The following is a 24,559-nucleotide window of genomic DNA, read 5'->3' as shown; positions in this document are numbered from 1 at the left end:
AGTTCCAGCCATGGTGCTAGACAAATTACAACCTGTCACTATGAATTCCTCCTTACAGTTTCAGCTGGTTATGGTATTCATCGCTGCTTTTTCAACTGAATAAGTGCTGTGAAAAAGTTGCTGTGTTTTACTGCCGAGGGGAATCAAGTGTAGGTTGCATATGTATAGTTCTTTCCAGCAGGGACTAAGTCTTGTGTTTGCACAGCACCACGTTTCCCTGGAATTGCATATAAATAGCTTATAAAGTACTTTGGAATGAAAGACACTAGCATACATATCAGTTGAGAGTATAAATGCCACAGCAGAATATAACAGCTTTGAAACGTAGTTTATTCTGCAAACATTTAGAGCAGCATCCTTTAGTGAATTTCCACAATTGCACAGATTACTGGAAGGAACAGCAGAGGAGGGACAGAATCTCATTGAAAGGTCAGTGGACACTCACAGCTATGTTCTACACTATTCACAGGTGAAGCGTTAAAAATCGATGTTTCTCCAGCACTTTGTCTTTATGGTTTTTTCTCTTGGCATTTTGTCTCCACGCAGTCACACTCATCTACCTGAACATACGTGTATTCAATTTTCTTCCTCTTAGAGCAAATCAGTTCCACTGTCATCACGTGGCTCTTTGTTTCATGGCAGCAAGTGCATTTGTGTTTCATTTCGCTGTCGCCAAAGGCATACCTGGCAGAACAAAACTAATACATCAATCCATTAGCTATTGCTTTCCTGCTCTTCATTAATCTTAGCTTCCCCTGGAACTGTGAGTGGGGAAGGAAAGCTTTAGGGTTTCTTCTGCTTGTAAGCAGCGGGTGGGGGGACGACAATATCAGTAACAGCCTATTCTCAGGACATTGGTGGGCCTGATCCAAAGACCTCTGAAGCTGATGGAAAAACTCCCACCTGAAGTAAGGGGGAGGTTTTCCATAGACTTAAATGAGCCATGGACTAGGCCCAAAATGACCTCACAGAAATGAAGAATGAGCTTAATGCAGAGTCCAAACTGCAAGTAAAAAAAATAAAATAAAAATGTGTAAGTAAAAATGTGTTAGTCAACCTGTTAAACATGACCTATTTATCTAGCTTAGATATGGCAATCCTAGCGACAAAACAGTAAAGCATCATGGCTAAAAGGCTGGTGCTCTGCTCATCCAGCTTCCTTTTAAGAGGATCAAGGAAAAGGGTTAATGGAGATAGTAGCTGTGATCCTGCAGGGGCAAGAACAGGTGAGGACAAGACATCAAATAAGCATGGAGAAGCAGTTTCTTACTTACACAGAGTATGTACTGCAGGACCCTTCACATGAAGGCACTAGGACAGGAGCTGCTGATTTACAGTTCTTGTGAGTGATGTATTCTTTTTTCAGCTTCAGTTTGCAGACATGTGACAATGGGATACCTAAGAGGGAAGGATCCTATTAGCCTTACTCAGATTTGAGTTAAAGCACTGAGAGATATCTGCTAAGCAACCAAGCTCTGTCTCTGTCTCATTAAGAACAGTTAGAGTTCAAATAGCCAAGGAGAGTTTAAAGGCCCAAGGTGAGCAAAGCACTTACACATTTGCATAAGTATTTTGCTGATTAAGGATGGTCTTAAACATGGGCTTAAAAGCACATGCTTAACTGCTTTGCTGGATCAGGGCCTAAAGCAGATGCAATTGTATATTTTTTCTACAGCCTACACTTCTGTAGCGACATTTGTTAGCTAATTGTCACTTTTATGGCTTTACAGCAGCCAACACTGTTTACAGTAACAGAACCATGCTTTCCATGCAGTTCCTAGATGCCAGCATCCAAAACACATTCTCTACCAGGTTACATCATTCTTTCATCAGGAATTTAGTCTAATCTATAAATAATTCACTTCTTTATAAAACCAAGTAAGGGAGAGCATGAAGATTTTTCCAGTGGCACCTCTGGAAGAGGTAGGCTGGTTTTGAGCCTTATAAAATGAAGTACTGAGCACCTCCCGAGAAGTGATAACTGCCCTCACATCCCACTGACTTTGCTGGGAGTTGAGGGCATTCATTACCTTGCAGGATCAGAGCTATAATAAATGGAGAGCCTGACAATGTTTGATTAATGAATCACTGGATTGGCCATACTCACATGTCTTACAACATCCATCTGAAGTTGTCGCAACAGTTCCCTATATTGAAAGCAAGCAGAACCAGAATTGCTCAGACTCTAATCTTAGATGTGCACATTACAGACTGAACAGCAGCAATAAGAGATTTCTAATAATGAGACACAGTGCCCAATCAGTCCACTGGTCCACTATCACAAAGCTGCTCGTATCATTCACTTACCCCATTTCAGCTATAAAATACTCACTGGGACACAGTTTGATGGATCAAACTCTGGGCAGGATATTATTGTGCTAGTCAAGACAAACTGGCCTGATGACTGAGTGCAATTATACAGAGCACAGTTATCTTCCAGAACTTTATAGGTCTTCCCAACCTGAATAAACCAGAAAAAATAAAGTTATTCTGAGACAACACATAATCTAGCATAGGGACGGGATTCTTCTTCTGGCTTGAAAGGTATTAGCAACTCCCAAAATCTCATCCTGCATTCACTCCCTTAGGCTGCTTTGACAATCCCATCTGTAACTGTTACCTGGGTTGAAATAATCAAAGGCTCACAACAGTAGGGATATTAAGAGACATACCAAGGCCCACAGTTATGCACTGATGTGTGTGGTGTTACTATTTATGGGAGAAGATAAGCATGGAGGAAAATCCTTTTTTTCCTCTAGATTTTCTCCTATTTTCTTTTTTCAGGAGGTAGAGGGGGGGAAAAGAGCAAAAGACAGTAAAATAGGAAGTCGGCCTTTATAACAGAGGTCAAAAGATTAATAACAAAATATAGCTACCTTTGGACAAAATTAACTTTTTGGAGTTGGTGAAAGTAGTATACAATATCAGTGACCAGGGAATACAAAAAATCAGATAAAGGAGATGCTGGATGCGGGAGCTAACATATAAGCCACTAGATCACAGACTGGTCAAGGTTTTCGCCTGTTCTAAACAGATACACTTTGCAATGCAGCAGAGAGAAAGACACTAGTCTAAGACTCCGGAGACTTCATGTGGCCTTGGTCAGGTCTGTCAGTCTCTGTCCGCGCTGCCCATCTGTGAAATGGGGATCAACACTTCCTCACCTCACAGAGATACTGCATGGATAACTCAATAATGATTGAGGTGCTCAGATACAGTGATGGGGGGCATATAAATACCTAGGTAGATTCACTTCAGATATACTTTATTTGATAAAGGCACTAACTTCCTAATGCTGCAACACAGAGTGGGACTCAGTTTTTAAGCAGAACTCTCCACTGAAGTTGACGGGAAGCTGTATTTCTAAAACGACGACCCCGTGTCATACTGCAATTCCTTGTCGAGCAGGGGAACACACACACACCTCGACGGTCACAATGCCAGATGGAAGCTTCGCCACACAGGCCACCTGCACACACTGGCCGCAACACCTGCCTTCTTCTCTGATGTAGCGGAAACCCTGCGGGGCACAAATGCACCATCATTTAGCCACATTACTTGTGGCTTACCTGTGAAGAGCATTCAGACAAAAGGCACATTCCCCTTCTTCATGCAATGGGGGGAAACCCAACAGCCCTTGATTATACTTCTGGGTTTTTAGAAGGACTTTTGAACCCCATTGTTTGATGGAATCTAGGTATTTCAAACCTGATGCTTAGACCCACACAGTTGTCATATTAGCTTTTAATACTTTCCTAAATAGCAACCCTTTTGTCAGTGGCATCATCCTGGGTAATCTGCCATTTCCTATCCTTATCTGAGCTGATATTCAAATCAGGCCAAAATAACTAACTCACCATGTGTTACTTGCAAGATCCAAAGACAGCCCTTTGTCTGGTACATTTTTCCACAGGTATGGTCGCTATTTCAGATGTGCTGAGAAGACTGAAGGTAAGGTGTATTTACAACTACTTTCACCTATTCCTCCTTCAGTCCTAGAATGAGGCATGTGTGTGGCTCCATCTGCATCATCTAGTGAGGAGCTAGAATGTTGCAGTATGCCTGGCCTTATGTGAGCGGGGCGGGGCAGAAGATCAAGCTTTTCTCTACTTGCATTCAAGTTATATATTCAAGATTTTAAATACAGAGAGCTAGATTCAGCAAAACTATTGCAGAGAGATACAAGCTACACCTCTCAGTGCCAGGAGAACCTTGTCCACTGAAGGAGCAAATCATCCCTGTGGATGGTAGCCGGCGTTTGCACCATTGCGCTCCCCAGTGGTTCTACCAGAGAGGTTTAAGATTTAGCAGTGCACCATAAGAACTCCACCAGCAAGAGCTGCCTCAGAAACCCATGGAATCAGCAAACTCAACAGTCATGGAATTAGCCCTTTGTCAACAGCTAGCACCATCCACTTTTTGAGCAAATTTGGCATCTTTTAAATACATCCTCTGTGCTGTTAAGTGGAGTTGAAAACCCTTTTGTACCACCAAAACAAACTCTCCTACCAGAACTCACTAGTAGATCTGGCTCAAGGACTTTTAAAAGTCTTAACATACAGTATGTATATTGCCTACAAACAACTAATCCATTTAATTTTAGAACATTTCGTTTCATAGGGACCTTTTCATTTGAACCAAATCAGAATAGTTTTTCTAACATTTTTACCATATAGTGGTGATGGACATCACCAAGGCAACCATGCAAACACCATCTTTCAGTGACTTTATCTTCCCCATTAACCAGCTTGTGGGTGGAGTTGCCATTTTATAGAAAACATTTTTCCCATCATGCCTTTCTGGGGCAGGCCCCTTAAATTTGTCAGAGACAAACAGCGACAGCTCTAAAGAAGTCATTTTGTAACTAGCAGCTTGCTGCATCTTCCTCTCTTTAAGCAGGTTATTTTATGTTTCATCTTTTTGATTGCTGAGATGGCACATCCCCAACCAACCATTGCTCTTCACCTGAACACACCTGAACTAGTTTTAGTTTAGCAGAGAGAACTACAGCGTAGAAGTTACTTACCTGCTGGCAACCAGTTGAGCATTTTACTGGAGTGCACTGAATTTCGTTGGTTTGTGTAGCAGGGTCCTGCTTTTCAGTGCACAAGCAATCTTCACAAGAGTTTTTAGGCACCACTGTCCCTGGCTTAAAATAAGGAGGAAAGGAGAGGGGAGAGGGAGAGTTCATTAGCCTTTAAAACACATGTGCATTTCTCTGTAAAATACTTATAAATGACTATTTTTGGCTTTTATTTTTGGCACAAGCTTTTGACACAAACACCTTCCAATCTCGAATTAACATACCATCAATATCACAAAATTAATACTCTACTAGAATAACATTCCAACAGAATCAAATATACTAAATGTAGCTATTACTTCAACGTCTGAGAACTTCCCTATTCCATTTCCTTCTACAGTTTGACCAATTAGCTACTCCTAAAACTTCCATTGATACTTGAACATTTTGTATTCAGTTATTGCCTTTGGCTACATTTCTGACATCTTAGTCCTGAAATACAGGGGAATATCTCTGTTATGATAGAAACTGTTGCCCTAGCGATCACTATTAGGTAATTTCTCTAGTAACACATAAGACCTAACTCTTATATAGCACTTTTCCATCAGTAGCTCTCAAAGTACTTTACAAAGGAGATCCATATCATTATTCCCATCATTATTATTATTTATTATATGTCTTACTGTAGCACCTTGGAACCCCAATCGTGGACCTGTTGTGCTATATGCTGTACAAACACTGGAACAAAGGAAAGTGAAGCACAGAATCGTGAAGGGACTTGCCCAAGGTCACCCAGCAGGCCAGTAAGAGAGCCAGGACTAGAACCCAGGCCTTCTGAAGCCCAGTCCATTATTCACTAGGCCACAATAAGAAATGATAGGTCATTTTAGTCTGGGGCTTTATGTTAATTGAATGAAACCTTTAGGTGAATTTGGATAATTATGGGTTAATAGTATCTCGAAGTCATGACATGCCAGCCCACTGAAAGAAGTGGCAAGTCCTACCTTATATTCAACTCCTTCAGAAACACATACACTTTTTGGTACTATAAGAAAAATGGAACAAAAAGGATGCTCTAAGAATGATGTCGTCAGCATGTATTAGTTTCACATTTCTTAACTGTCTGTTAAACAAGTTGTAGAAAACAACCGTACAAATCTAGTAGCCCTAATACTCAACATAGGAAGTGCAGAACGGCTGGGATGTGTTGCTAATTTCCACCCCCTTGCCCATGTTTAGTGCATGAGCGGTAAATTTCACCTACCAGTATTTCCCATCTGGCAAACACTGTTTTCCCCCCGTGTTTCTAACTGCACTTGAAATTAGCAGAGATTCGCTTCTTTACTTTATTGTTTGTGACAACATCATCAGCGTGGACCAAAGACCAAATGGGGGTTTGGGTCACACTCATGATAGTGTAGTTGTGCATTACAGTTCTGTGACTAAAAACTAGCAGATGGGGTACATTTTGGGACTAAAGTCCTAGATGAAGTCCCCTTTGAAATAATGAAAGCCAGCATATAGTAAGGAAACTATACTTACTACAGGAAAAAATAGGACAGCAGCCACCCTCAGAAATAGCTACCACTGGCTGGAAGCCTAAATCACATTGTCTTCTGATGAGAGAACAGGACTTTACATCACATTCTGTAAATAGAAGATGTAGACAAATTGAGTCAAAGCCCTTGTGATGGGGTGTATCAGCCCCGCACTGGACAAGAAGGGGTTAACCCCTTGTGGGCAGAGGAAGCCATGCCCCCTCACCACTGCTGAGCATGCTCCAACTGGAGCTTCAATATAAAAGGGAGCAGCCCAGCTCAGTCAGGGCTGACTGCTGAAGAGGGAGGATGCACACTGCAAGCTCCCTTCTGGGAGCTGCTGGAGCCTGAGATCACAGAGGTCAAGCCTAGACCTTGGTGGATACCCAGCCACCCGCGGAAGCCTGAGAGGGGACGGAGTTACTGGGAGCTTTGCAAGCTGACAACCCCAGAGCTCCAGTTTCATTGGCCTCTTTGGAGCTTGTGATGTTATGCCCCCATATTCTTCATAGAAATATTGTTATGATGTGATTTTGGCATAACTAAGATATGTTTTATGCAAGATGGGTCATGTGATGTATCACTGGAAAGGTAGTAATTTACTGAATGTAATTATCCAATTTGTGTGCATGTATCATTTCTGTATCTGAAGTTAGGAATATTGACTATGTAATAATTACAACTGTGTGTGTACTTGGGGAATGCCCACCAGACAGTAGGCAATCAGCCTGGATGGGCCATTAGGAAGAACAATAAGACTTTGAAGATACTAATCTCCCACCTTCCTCAGAAGCTTTCTGGGTTGCTGCTTTGACACTGCAGGATCATGTGATCATGTCACCTGGTACAAGCCCCCTGTCTTGGGCTTTCAGTGTTTTTCCATTAAAAGAGGGGGTGGGGTCAGATTGGGAAAGAAAAGGTTCCCGCCATATGTAAATCCTATTTAAGCCCCACCCAAGAAGGAAGACTGCTGAAAACACCTGAAGAAACAAAGGAACTAAGATGGGGGCAGTGGGCTGAGTCCAGGAGTAACAGATCGTCTTGTAAAAGGAATCCCTGGAGATTTAAGCAGCAAGCAGTGCAGTTTACCTTCAAGAAACTCTGCAACCTGCTTGAAACAACACTTAGGGTGAGAAATTATTATTTGTAGCCAGTATTCCTTAGTGTATTAAGCTTAGTTTGTGCATTTTGGTTTATTTGCTCAGTAATCTGCTTTGTTCTGTTTGCTATCTCTTATAGTCACTTAAAATTTACCTTTTGTAGTTAATAAACTTGTTCTTGTTTATTACAAAATCCAGTTTATGCAATTCATAGCCTGGGGGGAGGGGAGGGCAAAAAACTGTGCATATCTTCCTCCACATTCAGGGAGGAGGTGAATTTCATGAGCTTATGGTGTATACATGTCTATACAGCACAAGGCACTATAATTTTGGGTTTACACTCCAGAGGGGGTGTGCACCAAAGTGCTGAGCAATTCCCCGGCTGAGCCCTCCCACACATAGCTGATTGAAGACTCTGTGTGATTCTACAGCTGGGCATGTCCCTACCTCTGTGTGTGTGTGTGTGTGTGTGTGCTGAAGGGGGCTGGAGTGTGGGGAGACCCAGGCTGGTGGGACAGGTGGGATCACTGGGACCCCAGCACATCAGGTGGCACCCTGGAAGGGGGTCCAACCCGTCAAAGAACTATCATTCCAAGAATGACCATCCTTTCTGTAAACAAGTCAATGTCACCGATCTCTTACCACACACTGTCTCTGGACAGCAGGGATCTTCTGAATGGGGTCGTATTTGAGGAACAAATCCTTCTTTAGTGCAGTTGACTGGCAGAGACTTAACACAAGAGTGGGGTGAACAAGAGATATTCAAGGTTGCCTCATTGCAAGTGCAGTACTGACAATCATGTTCCCATATCTCTCCAGGCTGTGCAAATAAAAAATTGACAGTTCAACTAATGAACGGAACCTAGAAGTAATAAATTAATGAGAAACGAGGGTCTGTAACAAGCCAAAGTTTCTTATCCTAAGGTATGGTGTTGGGCTGTTTATATGGAACCCTGGAGACTCTTAATTCCAAAGGGAACTGAAAAGATCTGCATGATAAACCAGAGGTGGGCAAACTATGGCCCCCGGGCCACATCTGGCACGCAGGACTGTCCTGCCCAGCCCCTGAGCTCCCGGCTGGGGAGTCTCACCTCCGGCCCCTCCCCCACTGTCCCCCCTCCCTCGTAGTTACACCGCCGTGCGGGCAGCGTGGCTTGTACCCGCCCACCTCCCAGGCTTTCCAACAAGCCTGTCCTGCTGCTCTGAGTGGCATGGTAAGGGGGCAGGAGGTCCCGAGGGGCAGTCAGCGGACAGGGGGCGGTCGGATGGGGCGGAAGTTCAGGGAGGGGGGCGGTCAGGAGACAGGGAGAAGGGGGGTTGGATAGGGGGTGGAGTCCTAGGGGAGCAGTTAGGGACGGGGGTCCCGGGAGGGGGCGGTCAGGGAACAAGAAGTGGGGGCGGGGGTGGATGGGTCAGGGGTGCCAGGGGGCCTGTCAGGGGGTGGGGTGTGGATAGGGGTCGGGGCAATCAGGGGACAAGGAGCAGGGGGGCTTAGGTGGGGAGTGGGGTGCGGCACGTGGTTGGGGCGGGGGGGTCCTGGGAGGGGGTGGTCAGGGGACAAGGAGCAGAGGGGGTTGGATGGGTGGGGGATTCTGAGGGGGGCAGTCAGGGGGCAGGAAGTGGGAGGGGGTGGATAGGGGGCAGGGGCCAGGCTATTTGGGGAGGCACAGCCTTTCCTACCCAGCCCTCCATACCGTTTCGCAACCCCAGTATGGCCCTCAGGCCAAAAAGTTTGCCCACCCCTGTGATAAACCATGCTGTAGCCTCTTCCCTTTCTCTGCAGGTGTGTGTGTTGGAAGAGAAACCTGAAGGGTCTACCAAAAAACAGTGATTTTCATAGGCTGCCAATTTTGCGTCAGTATCTCAGATGAGGATTGAGTGATGAAGCATAGTCAAAAGTCAGAAGGCCCATTGTTTTCCCCCACTATCTCTACTGTACATTGCTATTGAGTTCAGCATTAAAAGAATGAACAATTCTTGCATTCATATTTACAATAGGTGAAGGCATCTGGCTATTTGTGTAAACAGTTATTCAAAGAGCACTTCTTCTTAGATCCTATTCCTTACCTGTTTCACTAATCCATCAGGTCCAATACAGCCTACAAAATAGAACAATTGTACAATTATGAAGGTCAGTTCAAGAATATAATAGAGCTGGAGAGAGTGGCAGAAGCAGAGAGAGAGAGAGAGAGAGACATACATCAAAACCAGGATCTGGGAGGCTTTGAAAAGGGGACCTGAAAAGAATGAGCCATGGCTGAAAAGCACAGGTCATCCATCCAAAAGATCTTGAAGATTTTCTATTTATTACTTCCTGACTCAAAGGCGCATCCTTCTGCATAAAAAGAGGGGGGGCACATTCCCCCTTCAGAATTACCAGAATAATTTCTGAGCTGGCCAGAAAAGGCCACCTAAAGGCTACATTAGACACTTTCTTTACTTTTTCCCAGAACTAAGCATACTGTTTCTACAGTACACACAGCCCCTGGGTGCAAAAGACCAGGCTGGTGAATTGCATTATGGATCCCTAAAGTGGTAGTTTTAAACTGGTGTTTCATCTTTTCCCACCTTTCATATTTTCTTACCACAGACAGAAACACAAAGGCCATCAAGATTATTCAGCAGGATCTTTCCTTCAGGGCAGTAGCACCCTTCCACAAGCGCTGGATCTTTATCTTGCAAGGGGATGGTGGTTTTCCTGCATGTACATAGGGAAAGAAGAGTGGCACTGAGCTATTTTCATCTACTTTTTAGGGCTGATGTCACACAGAATTTTGAGTAGAAATTTGGCCTAGGGGAGTTAGGTACCCAAATCCCATTGGAATTCTGACTCCCTTCAGCTTTTTTGAAAATATCAGCCTTTGCCCTTGGTACTTAGTAAATGACCCACCTGCTGGAACACGTGCTTCTTTCTACTCCCCCGCATGGCTTGTAGATCTGGTCCTGAGAACATCTGGCTTCTGTGGAACATTTACAATATGGAGATTAGAGTGCCAGCTCTGTCTAATGCTCGTGGATTCAAATTATAATGTATTAGGTAAAATATCCCACCCAGATCAAAACACAAAGGAGGCTGTTTCCACTGAGGGGTTCTGTTGTGTTTGCAATCGCGTAGGCTAATTATTCTAGTAATCTAGAATAAATGGTTCTGACAACAAGAGGCAAAACAAGCAGAGGGAAACCAAATGTATTAAGCAATATTGCCATCTAGTGATTACATTGTAGTTAATATATTAACAAGCTAAAAACCATTTATGAAACACTGAAATATAGCTAAGTTCTGATCTATTTTCCCGCCCATGATAAACCCTTGAATAAAAGCATTACGACAGTGCCTTAACTAGAATGTTACGAATGATGGGGCTGAATTATTAAGCCAAATTCTTCTCTGTTACACTGGCATAAGTTCAGGGTAACTCCACTTAAGTCAGTGGGGTTGCTTTTTATTTATGTTAGTGTAACAAAGCAGAATCTGGCCTGCCGGCTTTCTTAATGCAATGGATTGTCTAGGACTCCGGAGCTGCTCCTCTAACTGATTAGAGAGTGTGTGAGAATGCAGACCTACCTGGGGTGTGTGCTGAATAGGGCTGGTCAAAATTTTTCTGTGGAAACTTTGACAGCAATTTTTTTTTAACCCAAGGGGAAAAAAATCACAGAAAGCATCCGCTTTCCTCAAATATATTTGATTTTTTTGGTCAGAAAGCCAAATATCTGTAAATCAAAGAAAATATTTCTGGTTTTGGCAGTTTTCAGTTTTTTGACAAAAAGTTTACATTTTCAGCGGGGACAAACATTTTAAAACCTACCCTGGTGCTGAACCATTCAGAAGACACTCTGAGCCCCCATTCTCCCCTCATTTACGTTAGTTCCGCACTGGCATAACTCCACTGATTTCAATGGCACTAGTCCTGATTTGCTCCAGTGCACGTGCAAGAAGACACAAGCCCTGAGTATCTTCCTGAATAGGAGTATACACATTTAAACAGAAAGAGGAATAGAATAAAATAGCTTCCACTCCAGCAAAGTCTTCCCCAACTCACCACATTGTCCATTAGTTTTGCTTCTCCAGTCAACACAGATCCCATGGAATCCACACAAGGCCGCATAGGTCTCAAGGCTTTGGCATTCAGCCTTCTGGCGTTGAGCTGAGCAGCCATCCACAAGACAAGCCTCATAGTAAGGACGAGGGGGAATTGCACTGTGACAGCCTGTCAAATTCCTTATTAAAGAAAAAACATCGGACTTGTTTTTCACAGTGAGTGTTGGCAATTTCATAACAAGAATTTTACTCAGAAAAAAGCATCCACCAAGAAAAACTGTCAAGCTGAAGACCCAACTTTAAATCTGATGGGAAATGTTCCCTCGATACCAAATATCCAGCATAACTTTCAATGGAAACAAATCAGACTTTCATCTCAATTAATGATAACTTCTGTCTGAACATTATTTATAGCACCTTGTATTCCCAGGGTATGTCTACACTGTGGCTGGGAGGCTCGCTGCCAGGTAGACCAACTTGTGCAAACTCTGCTTGAGGTCACATGCTAAAAATCGCAGTGTGGATACTGCAGCTCGGGTGGGAGCTCAGGCTCTCAAGCCCACCTGACCCCCTTGGTCTGAGCTCGGGTGGCTAGCCCAAGTCACCACGGCAGCCGCAGCGTCCACATGTCTATTTTAAGCACAGTAGCTCAAGCAAAGCTAGTGTGAGTCTCTCTGTCTGGGTGAGGTGGCTCACTCCCAGCTGCAGCATAGAGATACCCCCAGCGAGCTATCTGCTAATAGACTGAAACATGACATTAAGGTTCCTTTGCAGACATAGTGCTGTAATTCTAAGTACAAATATTTTTCCATGGGTGTGCTGTTTCATTTTGGTAATCTTATTTTTAGTAACAAAATTATTTTAAAAAACTAACTATTTGAACATACTTGACAGTGCCCATTTAAATTCACAGTTCACAGGCAACTAATCAAGATACCTAAAAACGTTGGCCTAAGTTTTCCAAAGATGACTACTTATATTGGATGCCAAACTTTAGACATCTTAAATCCCCTCCTCAGAAATCAACACTCGAGTATCCAGTCTCTGAAAATCAGAGTCCTAACCCACTAGCCACTGTTTAAAATCTGTGCCCTCGATGCCTGGCTAAATTTACCATTTTTTAATTTACTTTATATTTTAAAGAAAATTCACCCAGTCACCTTGTGAAGTACAGAGCTGCCTTCTTGTAGAACTGATTATGTACGTAACACACCCGGGAGTGTGTCTTACCAGATGAGTTTACAAAGAGCACTGGGTGCACAAGCTCCCACTTTGGATAATGAGGTCTCTGTCTGAGCTGGCGCCAGGGTATTTAATTCACAATGTCTGTTTGTAGGATCTGGCACTCTCCAGTCTAAAGCCATCTCCTTGAAGGAGTCTGCAATCTCACCATTCCTCTTCATAGCATCATCAGACTTTTGGTTGGTGCATGTACCTGACAGCAATATAAAGGCAAGTTGTGTAATGGCTACAGAACACAGAGTGCTTCTATAAGAGAGGAAAGGGGTATCCACACAAAAGGAACAGGGAAAGTTTTAACTTCTGTTGGAAGGATGTCAGGCACAGGGCCTTGCTTGAGTTCACAGGAAGAAAGTGTCTGGAGGAGGCGAAGGCTAATATAGCTAGCTTGGCATTTACCTGTGACAAGTGCAATTAAAGTGACAGCTAATGAATTCTTCCAGGTGGCTTAAGTGATTGAGACAGTTCTGCCGAACACAGGGCTCCCCAAGTTCTCCTAAAATGGACTTCATGAACATTCTTGAGCAGATATGGAGATGGAGATATGGAGCAGGAGATGGGGTAAAGAGTGAAGGAACACACACACACTCTCTCTCTCACACACACACACACAAACCCCTCCAGCCACCACCAAATGGAAAAAGGTAAAAGGAGGTGACTTGAGACTCTCTTCCCACCCTGACCCAAATGAACAGCAAGAAACACGTTAAACTGTAGTGCTAAATAATCGTATCCTGAGGTAACAGAACTCTGATACAAATAAGGGAGGAACAGTTAGTATATCTGTTAATTAAAACTGAATGTAACACTTACCGCATAGCCCCATGGTATTGTTATAAAAGGTGCTGAAAGGGAGTTTTATGTAAAACGTAAGTCGTCCATAGGAGACATACAGTTTTTGTTCAGGTATTTCAACCACAACGTAGAGGCCAGAACTGGTTATCCTGATACCATTCTTGGAAACATTTGGCACAACCTTCTTATTGTTAAACAGAACCTAAAGGGGCAAGTCAAAAATCCCACCATGAACATCCTTATTATGTTGCTTAGTGTATAAATTTTATATTTCTGGAAGGCCTGGGGTAAATTCTGCTCTCAGAGAATTCTGCAATCCCTTCAGGGCTAGACTGCTGGTCGTTTGTTGCCTTTCAAGCATTAATATTTGTGTTACTGACTTCAGGGAAAATATTAGCAGCAAAAAAAAAAAAAAGACATGGTGGTGATTTGCAACAAGTGTGATCAATTGTCATCAGACTGTTTTTCTGGATCACTCACTGTTTCGTTTATGGTCATTTCCTTACAATCAGAAATTGTATAGATAATATCAAAAAACCCACAAATGATTTACAGTATATGGCTTATATCAGCAAGGGGCTATTGCCTTCGGGCAAGAGACAAATCATGGGCCTGATCCAAAGCTGAAGTCCCACTGGAAAGAATCCCACTGACATCAGGGTCTTTGGATCAGACTTCATAACAGCAAAGCCAAAATGGCATTATTTGTTATTGAGGAACAAATATATACACCAGACACAAATATTCACTAATATATGGAGTAATATCAGGCTCTGGAAATAGGCTGGATAGCGAGCCCTTCAGTCTGACACCCTCCAACAAACCACAGAGCAGGTAAGGGCCTGCAGTGCAAACTTCCCTGTGTTGCTCCGCTAACATGCCTTAGCCCTAACCTAGAGGGACCACCTCTAGGTGTAAAAGAATAATGTAGCTTCCAGACCTTTTCAATTGGCTTTTCTGTTGAAACTCCCAATCTGCTACCAAAATGTCCCTGCTGTAAGAAACTGGGTAACCCCACCAAATCTTTAATGGGACTTATTTGTATTTCACCATAGGAGAATAAGATCCCACAATGCTAGTTAGTACCAACTGTGGTGATTGTTTTTGTGATGTAGGTGCTTATCACTGGGAACTGGACAGAGAGCACCAAACAAGTTTGACAGGAGGCACTGAGCAGCCGGAGAGGATCAAATAATAAAAGGGGATTACATTTCAGTGAATTTCCCACACACACACACCTCCCATTTCATAGCCCTTCTCTACAGTCGAAATTTTATAATCTGAAAAATTTCACTGACATTTCCCCAGACTAAAAAGGAGAGCAAATATTTCACAGAACTGTTTGTGAATTCCCTCAATTTTGATCAGCTATATCCTTGATCCTGATTGGGCTCACTAGGCAGTAGCATAATAATAATACCCAGATACTGAAAAATACATTACCAAGTTAGTTTCTTTCCTGTGGTCTACTGCTTGTGTCAGAATCACCATGGAATTCTTATAAAAAATGACAAGGGACTTCGAGCAAATTGCTCCATCAGTTATACCACAGTAGTAGTTGTCCATGTGAATCCAGAAGCTCTGAGAGTCAGGCTGGATTGGCTTCACCAGGAGATAGGTGCAATTCCCCTGGAAATTATAATATGTTCCATCGAAAGTCACGTAATGTTCATTTCCCCACCCACTGCAAACACCTAGAAAGTAGAGACAGGCTTAAAGTTTGGTTTACTTTGGGCTTTCCGAATGTACGTTTTGTCAGTGACATTTGAACTCTGTGATATCTGATAGAGTTGCATCTTGTCACATAATGTTTCTTTGGCCAGTCTGATAGTATGACTTTTTCTTTGTGGCATTTCATCTCCACTGATATACTCATTTTAGTGGTCTGGTTTTGGTAGTTCTACCAGATTCCCCATGCCATAACAAAGATGAAGTGTCCCCTAAGAGAGGGCCACAAGAAAAGTTGTATAGTAAGATATAACATGTTTCAGTGTCCTACATATCCCTGATCTGATACAAATGCTTTCTTTCCTTAGCCTCTTCTTTCCATACTCGCTCACATATGGTCCTTTCCCATCCATTCTACCTTCTATTCTAAAACCCCTACTGTGCCATATCCCTGCTCCCTTCGGCTTCCCATCTCCCCTACTTATTGTATTTACTCCCTTAGAATTCCTTCCTAATATTAGTTATAGAAAGCTACACAATAAAAATGACTGGTTTAAGTACTCAAACTAGTTTGCTTCTGCCACAGTGATATGCACATTTAAGTATGAAGCAATCCCATTGAACCGAGTATAATGCAGAGCACAATTTGAACACACGGATATACGTCACTTGAGACTCAATTCAAAAACCTTATGAAAGTCAGAATCTAACTGCAATATTACTTACACTGACACTCAAACACTTCACAGCAGCCAGTTTCATCATAGTGTTTTGTGAGTGGGAAACCATTGACACAGAGGTTTAATAGCTGAGGAGGGCAATTCACTTTGGACAGTTTAATATCGTTTCCACCTCCCAAGCAAGTGGCAATTTGACAGTTTCCGAAGTCCCATGATTCATTAAACTGTTGACATTTTAAAAGAAAGAGGAAGGGAGGGATATGCATGAGAAATTAGTGTAATTTTCAGAGATTTAGTACATGTAGGGAACAGGCCACTCAATTAAACACTTAGCATGAAGAATTTACTATTTCATTCATTATTTAACTCTGGGGCTCTTAAAACATACTATATGTAATAATCAATGAAGACTTCATACCTATTTCTATGCAATACAATATTTTGTATAAGACCAAGTATTGCGATCATGACCACTTCTGATCTTTAAGGACCAGTTTGAGAGAGTAGTTTCCTAGCTTACTTTACACTTCTTGCAGGGAGGGCACAAATATGATCCACCTTTGCATTGCCCAAATGTTCTGTTGCCAGGCGCAAGACAGAGAAGCTTCATGGATCATATTGTTGTGTGCTATCCATAGCTTAGTATGTTATTTTTGTTCACTCACCTTTCTAGGAGGACTGAGATATGAACAGTCTCTCATAGGAGTTACTTTGGGAGCAGATGTGTTTGCTGCACTTGGAAGAGTGTTTTCACAACGTCCATTCTGTAAAGCTGAATGACAGTGGTTGCTGGGCTGCTCAGGAGCTGTGCTCAGTCTTGGAGTGGTTGCACAGTCTCCCTGGATTAATTCACTGTGGCATGAGGCATTACATACGGAGTAAAAACACCGACCCAAACCATCAGTTGTCTGAGATATGATACTCCCTGCGAGACCAGAAAGTAAATTACTAGAATTGAATTGCCCATGAGTTTGACATACTTTACCAGTAATGTTGTCATGAATTATCAGTCTCCATGTGGCACAGTATCACTTTGAATAGGAAAATTCCTCTTCTCCCACACTGGCTACAAACTGAGCAGTAAATTTTACTGGCTTGGAATGACTATCTACAGTACAGCTGATGGCCATAACCAGTTGTGATAGTCAGTCTACAGTTCTCTGAATCCAGCATAGCTGGCAGAGACTGGGAGAACCTCTCATTCATTCAATACACAACTCTTCTGTCCATAGATAAGTACATTAGCTGGAGTTGTACATGTATATCAAAGAGAAGCATTAGGCCATAAGGTAATGTTTGTTAGCTCCATTGTGTGCAGTGTTCACAAAACAAAGTCAAGGGGATGGATGGCTCAGGATGCTGGCAACAGAAATAGCAGGGCCTTTCATCAACCATCTTTGGGAGAAAGTTCATATTCCATTGTCGATTTTGAGCCTTACATTCTAGAGAGTTTGGGTTCAGGGTTTGTAATGTAGCCCACTGAAGACTGGATCTGGACGAATGGATCAGATCCAGGTGCATTACAATGGAAAAATATAAGAAGAGTATCTGGCTATGGTATTGTGAGTATGACCAGTTTAAGGATATTTTAGCCAGTTCAGAGATCTGACTGACTGAAGAACAATGACTGTTTTATAATTAGAGAACTGACGGCTCCAGCAGCAGGAATGTGTATTTGCTCAAAAGCAAGTATTTTACTGAACAGCCAAACATTTCTACCCCTATACAAAAGTGACACAGATGAAAGAAAGATTCAATTAGACTGCTACTCACCCTGAGATATCAGGTGTCCATTTACATTGCAGTAGCATGGGGATGCCCTTGTTATGGCTAGTGCTGATGTGGAAGAAGGTGCTTCTATAATGTTCTCTACTCCTACAATAATTAAAAGCAGGTGACATTCTAATCCTGTATCATGAACCAGAAGATGCTAAATTTATCCCCCCCATTATCTATAGTAACCTATGTAACTGCAACACATGGAAAAAACAGAAGACAATAGAAAGAAGAAAAGTCAAATTCAGTGGTATTCCATTCCTCAAATCCCCCTTTTATCTCTCTTTGCCCTTTCCAATCCTCCAGGACCTCACCTGACCTCCGTGACTTTGGGGAAGTGATTTCTGATTCTTCATCTGCCCTTTCCTTGGGCTTGGGCCCTGTTGATTTGGAGACATGCAGGTTATTCAGGTAGAGTTTAACCAGCCCACTTCATTTTGCCTTTGACTGCTCTCTTCTTTTAAGCTGTTATTCCATTACATGTCCTCTTACTGATATCTCTGCAGTGACAGAGCTACTGAGCACTTTGCTCTATCCCTTGTCATTTGTTCTCCCACCCAGTTGACTAGAGCAGCTATACTCTCCTTTCCCTTGTCCAAACTTATATCTCTGCTCTTTGTGCAAGAAGCGGTACATTGGGTCATTTTGCTCTTTGATTTTGCTTTCTTTACTATATTAATGCTATGTAATTTCTCCTTCTTTCCATTTATTTGTTTTTGGTTGAGTCCTGGTTTCATTTTCAGGTCCTTAAAAAGCTCTGGGTGCAACTACATTGATCTTTCACTCCCTCCCTGCCATGTTTTCTTTGCAATGGGAGTATTTTTTAGTTTGTCTTAAATATGGGGTCTTCCAGAAACAATCAGCTGGCTGGAGGCGCTTTTCTTTGCAAATGATGATCCATGCGGATTGGCTGACTTCTGGTTGCAAGGCAAGTGTAGCAAGGACAGTGCTGTGAGGAATGAGATGGGGCCAGGAAAAAAGGTTTAGAATAAAAAGTTGGCATTAGAGCTATATGATATTGGTACTGTTGGCAGCTGGATGCAAATTAGAGCAGCCCTGACGCTGCTACAAAAGTTGTACTAGGAATCTGCAAAAATGGCATAAAACCATCTTTGCCCCCATCTGTCTGGTCCTTCAGCTCAAACAGACTAAAGAATGTGGCTCCATCTCTCTGAGACTTGTACAGTCTTGAATTATACGCAGCTCTTACATGTACACTGTATTATACACATAGAATTTTTCAAGGACTAGGAATATTGGCACAATTGCAAACTTTGATATCAACTAAAATACACCAAAACTTATATAAACAAACTTTAGTACCTGGCTCCTCTATAGCAGGCACCATTGTAGGAGATGTTCCACAAGGAATGAATGTTCTAATGATATTCCCATTAGGGCCACAGACAGCCTTCCAGCAGCTGACCCCATCTGTTTGACTGTATATACTTTCATTTAAGGTGTAGGTCTTTTCCTGGTAGCAGCAGAGGCAGTCTGAGGCAGTGAGAGGGTAAATGCCATGGCAGCAGATAACATCACACCACAAACCGATATAAACAAAGACAAAATAACCCAGATTTGCCATAATCCACCCCAGACCATCAACTGTAAAGTAAAAGGTGCTCATGGCTGCAGCGTTCACTCTGTCTTTTGGTGCAAATATGTGCTTTAGAATCTAAATTTCATTTTAAACAAATGGATCCCATTTTTGCACCACTGGTGGCCAGAAAGCTGGCTTGACTAGCTCCCTTGTGTAAAGGGAAATACTGAATAGCATAGATTCATTAGGTTTCAGAGTAGCAGCCATGTTAGTCTGTATTCGCAAAAAGAAAAGGAGTACTTGTGGCACCTTAGAGACTAACCAATTTATTCGAGCGTAAGCTTTCGTGAGCTACAGCTCACATCATGCATCCAATGAAGTGAGCTGTAGCTCACAAAAGCTTATGCTCAAATAAATTTGTTAGTCTCTAAGGTGCCACAAGTACTCCTTTTCTTTTTATAGAGTCATTAGTAGCATAGAACTGCTATTTTAAGCCAGCCCTGTGCATAACAGGCATTCCCATAAGAAAGTGGATATGGATGGGATGTCCCTATGTATTGGCGAGACCCTCTATGGCACAGTGGCTTTCCAGGAAGCTACTGGACACCAACATTCACCAGCTAATGGGGCAGGTAACCACTATCAAAAACTTTAAATACATGAAAAGCCTCTCAGATCTCCAGGGAATGTGTGCTGAAGGTAATAAAGGGGAAGCTGTGTAGTCCAATGAATAGAGCATCATACTGGCATTACAGAGAGCTGGTTTCTACTTCTAGCTCTACCGCTGAGCTGCTGTGTGTCCATGAGCAAGTCACTTAACCGCTGTTTCCCCACCCACTCTTTGTCTGTCTTGTCTATCTAGGTAGCAGGCTCTTTAGAACAGAGGCGGCCTTGCACAATGTGTTATGTACAATACCCATCACAGCGGGCCCCATATCTGTTGGGGCTTCTTTGTGCTAACAGAAAACAATTATTAATCATCAAGCTGATGGGAAGGTTACCCTTGGAGTCCTCTGTGCACAGTTTTTCTTTAGGGTTGCTGTGGACAAACAACAAACAAATGTGATTAATGCTTTATTGCCTTAAATCCTTACAGAGTAGCAAAATAAATTCACAGCTGTATCCAATTAAAAAGAGAACCACCTTCTGTTAAGAAGCTGAGGAGAGCTGAACTGCAGAGATTTCCTACTAGCAGAGCCCACGTAATGCCTGGCTAATAGGTGAGCTCTATCCAAACGTCTTACCATCCCATTGACCTACCACGACACGCAGTCGAGCAGAGAGACACACTCCCTTCGTTCCTCATCGTAATATGGCTTCTCAGTGCTGCATTCTGGGTAACAGCCTGGAAAGTGAACAAAGAGCATGGAGACTTTTGTCTGAGTAGTAAAGACCCAAATGCAAACACACACACTGGAATAGCTGTAAAAGATATGTATTTATCTTCACAGACAGAGCTGGAATTCTTCATGAACAGATCACCTGTCCCCTCTTTTTTCTCTCCCTATAACCAGCAACTATTCGTTAACTATAGATGATCAATAATACTCTTATAAACCCAGCATTAATGACCCTCTAACTCTGCAAGACTTTGAAGGCATCAGGCCAAGTTTGCCCTGACTTACGCCCCTTGATGTCAATACAGTCACATGGGGAGTAAGGCAGGGAAGAATTTGGCCAGCGGTGCTCTGGGGAAGTTTGATTAGTCTTCCAAGGAAAGACAAAGCGACCCCATTGCTTAAGACATTCAAAACAAGATTGGACTAGTTTAGGCCCCTATAGGAAAGCACTTAAACATGTTAAGACCCATCAAAGGCAAAAAAGAATTACCTTCTAAACTATACAGCAGGTTACCACATTTTCCCTGTGGATTCCTGCAGGTCTTTAGACAGGGGGCTCCACAAGGCCTGTAGAACCATTCGTGTTTGTCAGGTGGATTGTAGTAATCGCAGAACACAGCTGGAAGAGAAAAAATGCCAAATCTCAGATAATAGATAAGGTCCATGTTCTAATTCTTTAAAGCAAGAGGGCTCGTTAGTCATGCACCTGCACAGAAGTTAGGATTTTATCCTTCTTATCTTGAGTATGACTCACTGTATGGAGAGTACTTCTTAATGTGCATTTCTGTCTGTGAGTACTTACGACAAATGCTAGGTCTCCTCCAGTCAATACAGACACCGACTCTATTACAATTCCTTGAATAAGCAGCTACTGAGGTACAGAAGCACTCACAGTCTCCCACACTGTCACAGCCACAGAAGTCAGACACACAAGACTCATAATATGGCATCGGGTTGATCTAACAAAATAACAAAAACTCTGTTATAACATGTATTCCTTCTCAGTACTTTGTCTTCAGAGGAGACAAAGGGCTCTAAAAATCTGCCATTCAGTGTCAGTTTCTTTGGCAGAATCTGGATGGGCCTATGAGGGAAGTTGATATTTAAAGGGATTGGGCTATTTGACTAGCATTTTAAGCTGCCTTGTTTTCATTTGCTTGGATTGTTTTGGTAGAGCTGGACCTTATAAATTTTGTGATTCAAATGTATAAAATGATGAAACCTGCACTGAAGGTACCTTTAGAACATATGCTCTGTAGCATAGGACTAGAGCTGTTTAGAACAGCTATCTATTGTGAGACCTTTCTAATAGGCAGGTATCACTACAAAGTAGCTAGGATAAAATCCTGGGTCCACTGAATTCAACTGGGCTAGGATTTCACTTGTCTTTGGCAACCATATGCTATATTATCCCAAAGGTTTCCAGCCAGTTCTTAGATATTACCCTCTTCTAGCCAAGCATTATCTTTTGGGTCTTTGGTCATTTAAAACAAGTTTCACTCTATATTTCCTTGAGAAGAATACAATGGGATTTCACTGGTGTAACAGTGAAAGGGTGGTCTGTGTAGCTCTTCTGCTCTTGTGTATGTATAAAGCTCTCTTCAGTAGTAATAGGATTTGTGTATGTAAATCTGCTGCACAGAGAAGATAGAAAATGCCTCTGAAGTGTCAAGAGTATTGAGAAAATGAGAGAGATCACCTTACTGTGGCAGGCTCCGAAGACATTGCTCTTGATAATGCTGCAGTGCTTTTGCCCCAGTACAGATTTGAAAGGCTGATCAGCACACAGGTCAGTCATGTTTATGTTTGAGCAGCTACTGGTGACTTTCCAGCTGTTCCCAAACTCCTGCACTCTCATCTCCACTGACTGCCCTCTGGTGGTAAAGTCATTCTTTGAACGGCCATCAAAATCACCACAAAGGCCACAGACTTTGCCCTGAAGAATTTATACAGATTATAAGAAGTGCTTTCTAAAAACAAAATGAGATCTGCTTTTGCACGGAAAATGAACTAACAAACTGCTAGTAAAAGCCTAGTAAAAATATTTGCAAATTCCAAACATTCCCGAAAACACACCAACCTGCAGAATACTTCTTGGAAAGAACTGAGATATAAGTAACAAGATGTAGCCATTAAAGGCCTATATAGCCCTGTACTCTGTCCTGGCTTTACATCTAGCTTCAATAATTTGAATATTTCATACTGATGTGATCATGAAATAATTTAATTATGGCAATAAATTAGTGCCCTCTTACCCATTAGAGTGAATTCATTTTCATGCCAGGATTTTTAAACACGGGCTCCATTTTTGCAGGCATAATTTTGAGAAGAACCCTCCTCCCCCCCACCCCCAAAAAACAAAAAACAAAAAACCAACAACCCACCTCTGACAATTCACTACTGAAAGAAAAGTTGAGAGCACCATTCGTCATTGGCACATAATTGGCCACCCCAGAAATGGAGGCACAGTTTGAAAATCAGTCCCTCAGTTGCTGCAGTTGTACCCACCTGGAAAGAGGGTGCCACCAGAACCATTACTGTGGTCTTTTGGTCCCACATGAAGGTCATTCCCAAGGAAGTTTCAATCACAATATAAACCCCCCTGAGATCCAGCTTGTAATTCTTTACAGCATCTGGCTCAGTGGTTATCTCCTGAATTTTTCCTTCCAGGAGTCTGATTTCAATGTTCTAGAATAAGGAATTAAATTGCACTGAAGGAAACAAGGATGGAGTCACAACTGACTAGGAAACATGGCATTACAGACAGACAAACTTTTATCCCATTCTGTGCAGGAGTCTCATTCAGATCATTGCATCACACCCCATCCTATTTCTTCTACCCTTGAACCTGTGCATCTTGGCCAAGGTCCCACTGGGACAATTTACACCCATGCACCATCACTGAAGTCAACAGGGCAGAATTTGGTCCCATGACTCCATGGCCACAGAATCTTTCAGGGTAGCTTCCTCAGAAAGCCTCTTCTTGGTCACAGAAATCCACTTCTGCTGGAAATTCAGCTGCCATCTTGAGTTCTGCCTCATCAGCTCCCTATAGCACACACTCAGACGTGCTGGAATTCTCTTATTATGCCTGCCTGTCTCTTCCTCTTCCCATCCCTTAAATGTCCACACTCCCTTCACACATTCATCTGTTGCTGTCTTCCCTGCTTCCCTCCCATCCCCATCTTAAATGCCCAGTCCCCCCGGCACCCACTGATCTACTCTGTATGCCCATCCCTTCCTACCCTCACCTACCACTTCTTCTCTTTTGGCCATAGGGCTTCATTAGGGACATTTCTAATATTAGCTGCATCACAGTGTTAGGGTATAGTAAATTCATTACTCACAAAATTAAGTCAGATATCCCATTCTATCAGCTACTCCCACATAATCCAAAGTTAAGGCTGGACTCACCTCCAAAATCAATGTGATCTTCAAGGAACAGATGGACAGCGATTTCCCACACGCATTGTTCTGAGTTACAATTCGGAAGGTGCCATCATTGGGGTTATTGGGGCAAAAGTCCTTGTACAAATAAAGAAAACCATATCTGATCTTGTTATCTGACTAGCACATGTCTTAGAAATGTCCACAAGGGAGTAGTAAATGATCTATATTTCTAATATTTGACTCCATATTTCTTGTCTTTTTTTTTTTTGTTCAGAAAAAGTTACAGGTGGGATTTTCAGAAGCGCCCAGCATTAGCCTATCTCTTCTCATGCTGAAGTCAAGAGGAATTTTAATAGGGAGAAGAGGTAGGTGAATGCTGAACACTTTTATAAGACCCCACCTGACATATCCAAAAATATACAGGAAAACCA

The 24,559-nt window shown here is 42.5% G+C and overlaps 1 protein-coding gene across 1 annotated transcript in view; it reads right to left on the bottom strand.

Annotated features, from left to right (window-relative positions):
* Positions 1-426: 426 nt before the first annotated feature.
* LOC141988817 (mucin-5B-like) overlaps positions 427-24,559 on the bottom strand; it is a 65,472-nt gene continuing 41,339 nt past the window's right edge. The window contains exons 21-48 of the mRNA XM_074954814.1: positions 24,153-24,263; positions 23,247-23,426; positions 22,438-22,674; positions 21,541-21,697; positions 21,229-21,357; positions 20,659-20,743; positions 20,400-20,437; positions 19,182-19,352; positions 18,173-18,238; positions 17,856-17,957; positions 16,748-17,007; positions 16,129-16,306; positions 15,178-15,428; positions 13,753-13,936; positions 12,931-13,135; positions 11,702-11,880; positions 10,552-10,621; positions 10,247-10,359; positions 9,729-9,760; positions 8,304-8,481; positions 6,566-6,670; positions 6,028-6,068; positions 5,027-5,149; positions 3,425-3,520; positions 2,333-2,461; positions 2,108-2,147; positions 1,275-1,398; positions 427-684 (exon numbers count right to left, since the gene is read on the bottom strand). Of these exons, the coding sequence (XP_074810915.1) occupies positions 510-684; positions 1,275-1,398; positions 2,108-2,147; positions 2,333-2,461; positions 3,425-3,520; positions 5,027-5,149; positions 6,028-6,068; positions 6,566-6,670; positions 8,304-8,481; positions 9,729-9,760; positions 10,247-10,359; positions 10,552-10,621; positions 11,702-11,880; positions 12,931-13,135; positions 13,753-13,936; positions 15,178-15,428; positions 16,129-16,306; positions 16,748-17,007; positions 17,856-17,957; positions 18,173-18,238; positions 19,182-19,352; positions 20,400-20,437; positions 20,659-20,743; positions 21,229-21,357; positions 21,541-21,697; positions 22,438-22,674; positions 23,247-23,426; positions 24,153-24,263 (3,759 nt within the window). The 3' untranslated portion in view covers positions 427-509. The remainder of the gene's footprint in view (positions 685-1,274; positions 1,399-2,107; positions 2,148-2,332; positions 2,462-3,424; positions 3,521-5,026; positions 5,150-6,027; positions 6,069-6,565; positions 6,671-8,303; positions 8,482-9,728; positions 9,761-10,246; positions 10,360-10,551; positions 10,622-11,701; positions 11,881-12,930; positions 13,136-13,752; positions 13,937-15,177; positions 15,429-16,128; positions 16,307-16,747; positions 17,008-17,855; positions 17,958-18,172; positions 18,239-19,181; positions 19,353-20,399; positions 20,438-20,658; positions 20,744-21,228; positions 21,358-21,540; positions 21,698-22,437; positions 22,675-23,246; positions 23,427-24,152; positions 24,264-24,559) is intronic.

This window comes from Natator depressus, chromosome 6 (assembly GCF_965152275.1).
Source record: "Natator depressus isolate rNatDep1 chromosome 6, rNatDep2.hap1, whole genome shotgun sequence".
NCBI classification, from domain to species: Eukaryota; Metazoa; Chordata; order Testudines; family Cheloniidae; genus Natator; species Natator depressus.
The sequence above is the reverse complement of the archived record's forward strand: the minus strand, read 5'-3'. Positions and strand labels throughout refer to the sequence as shown.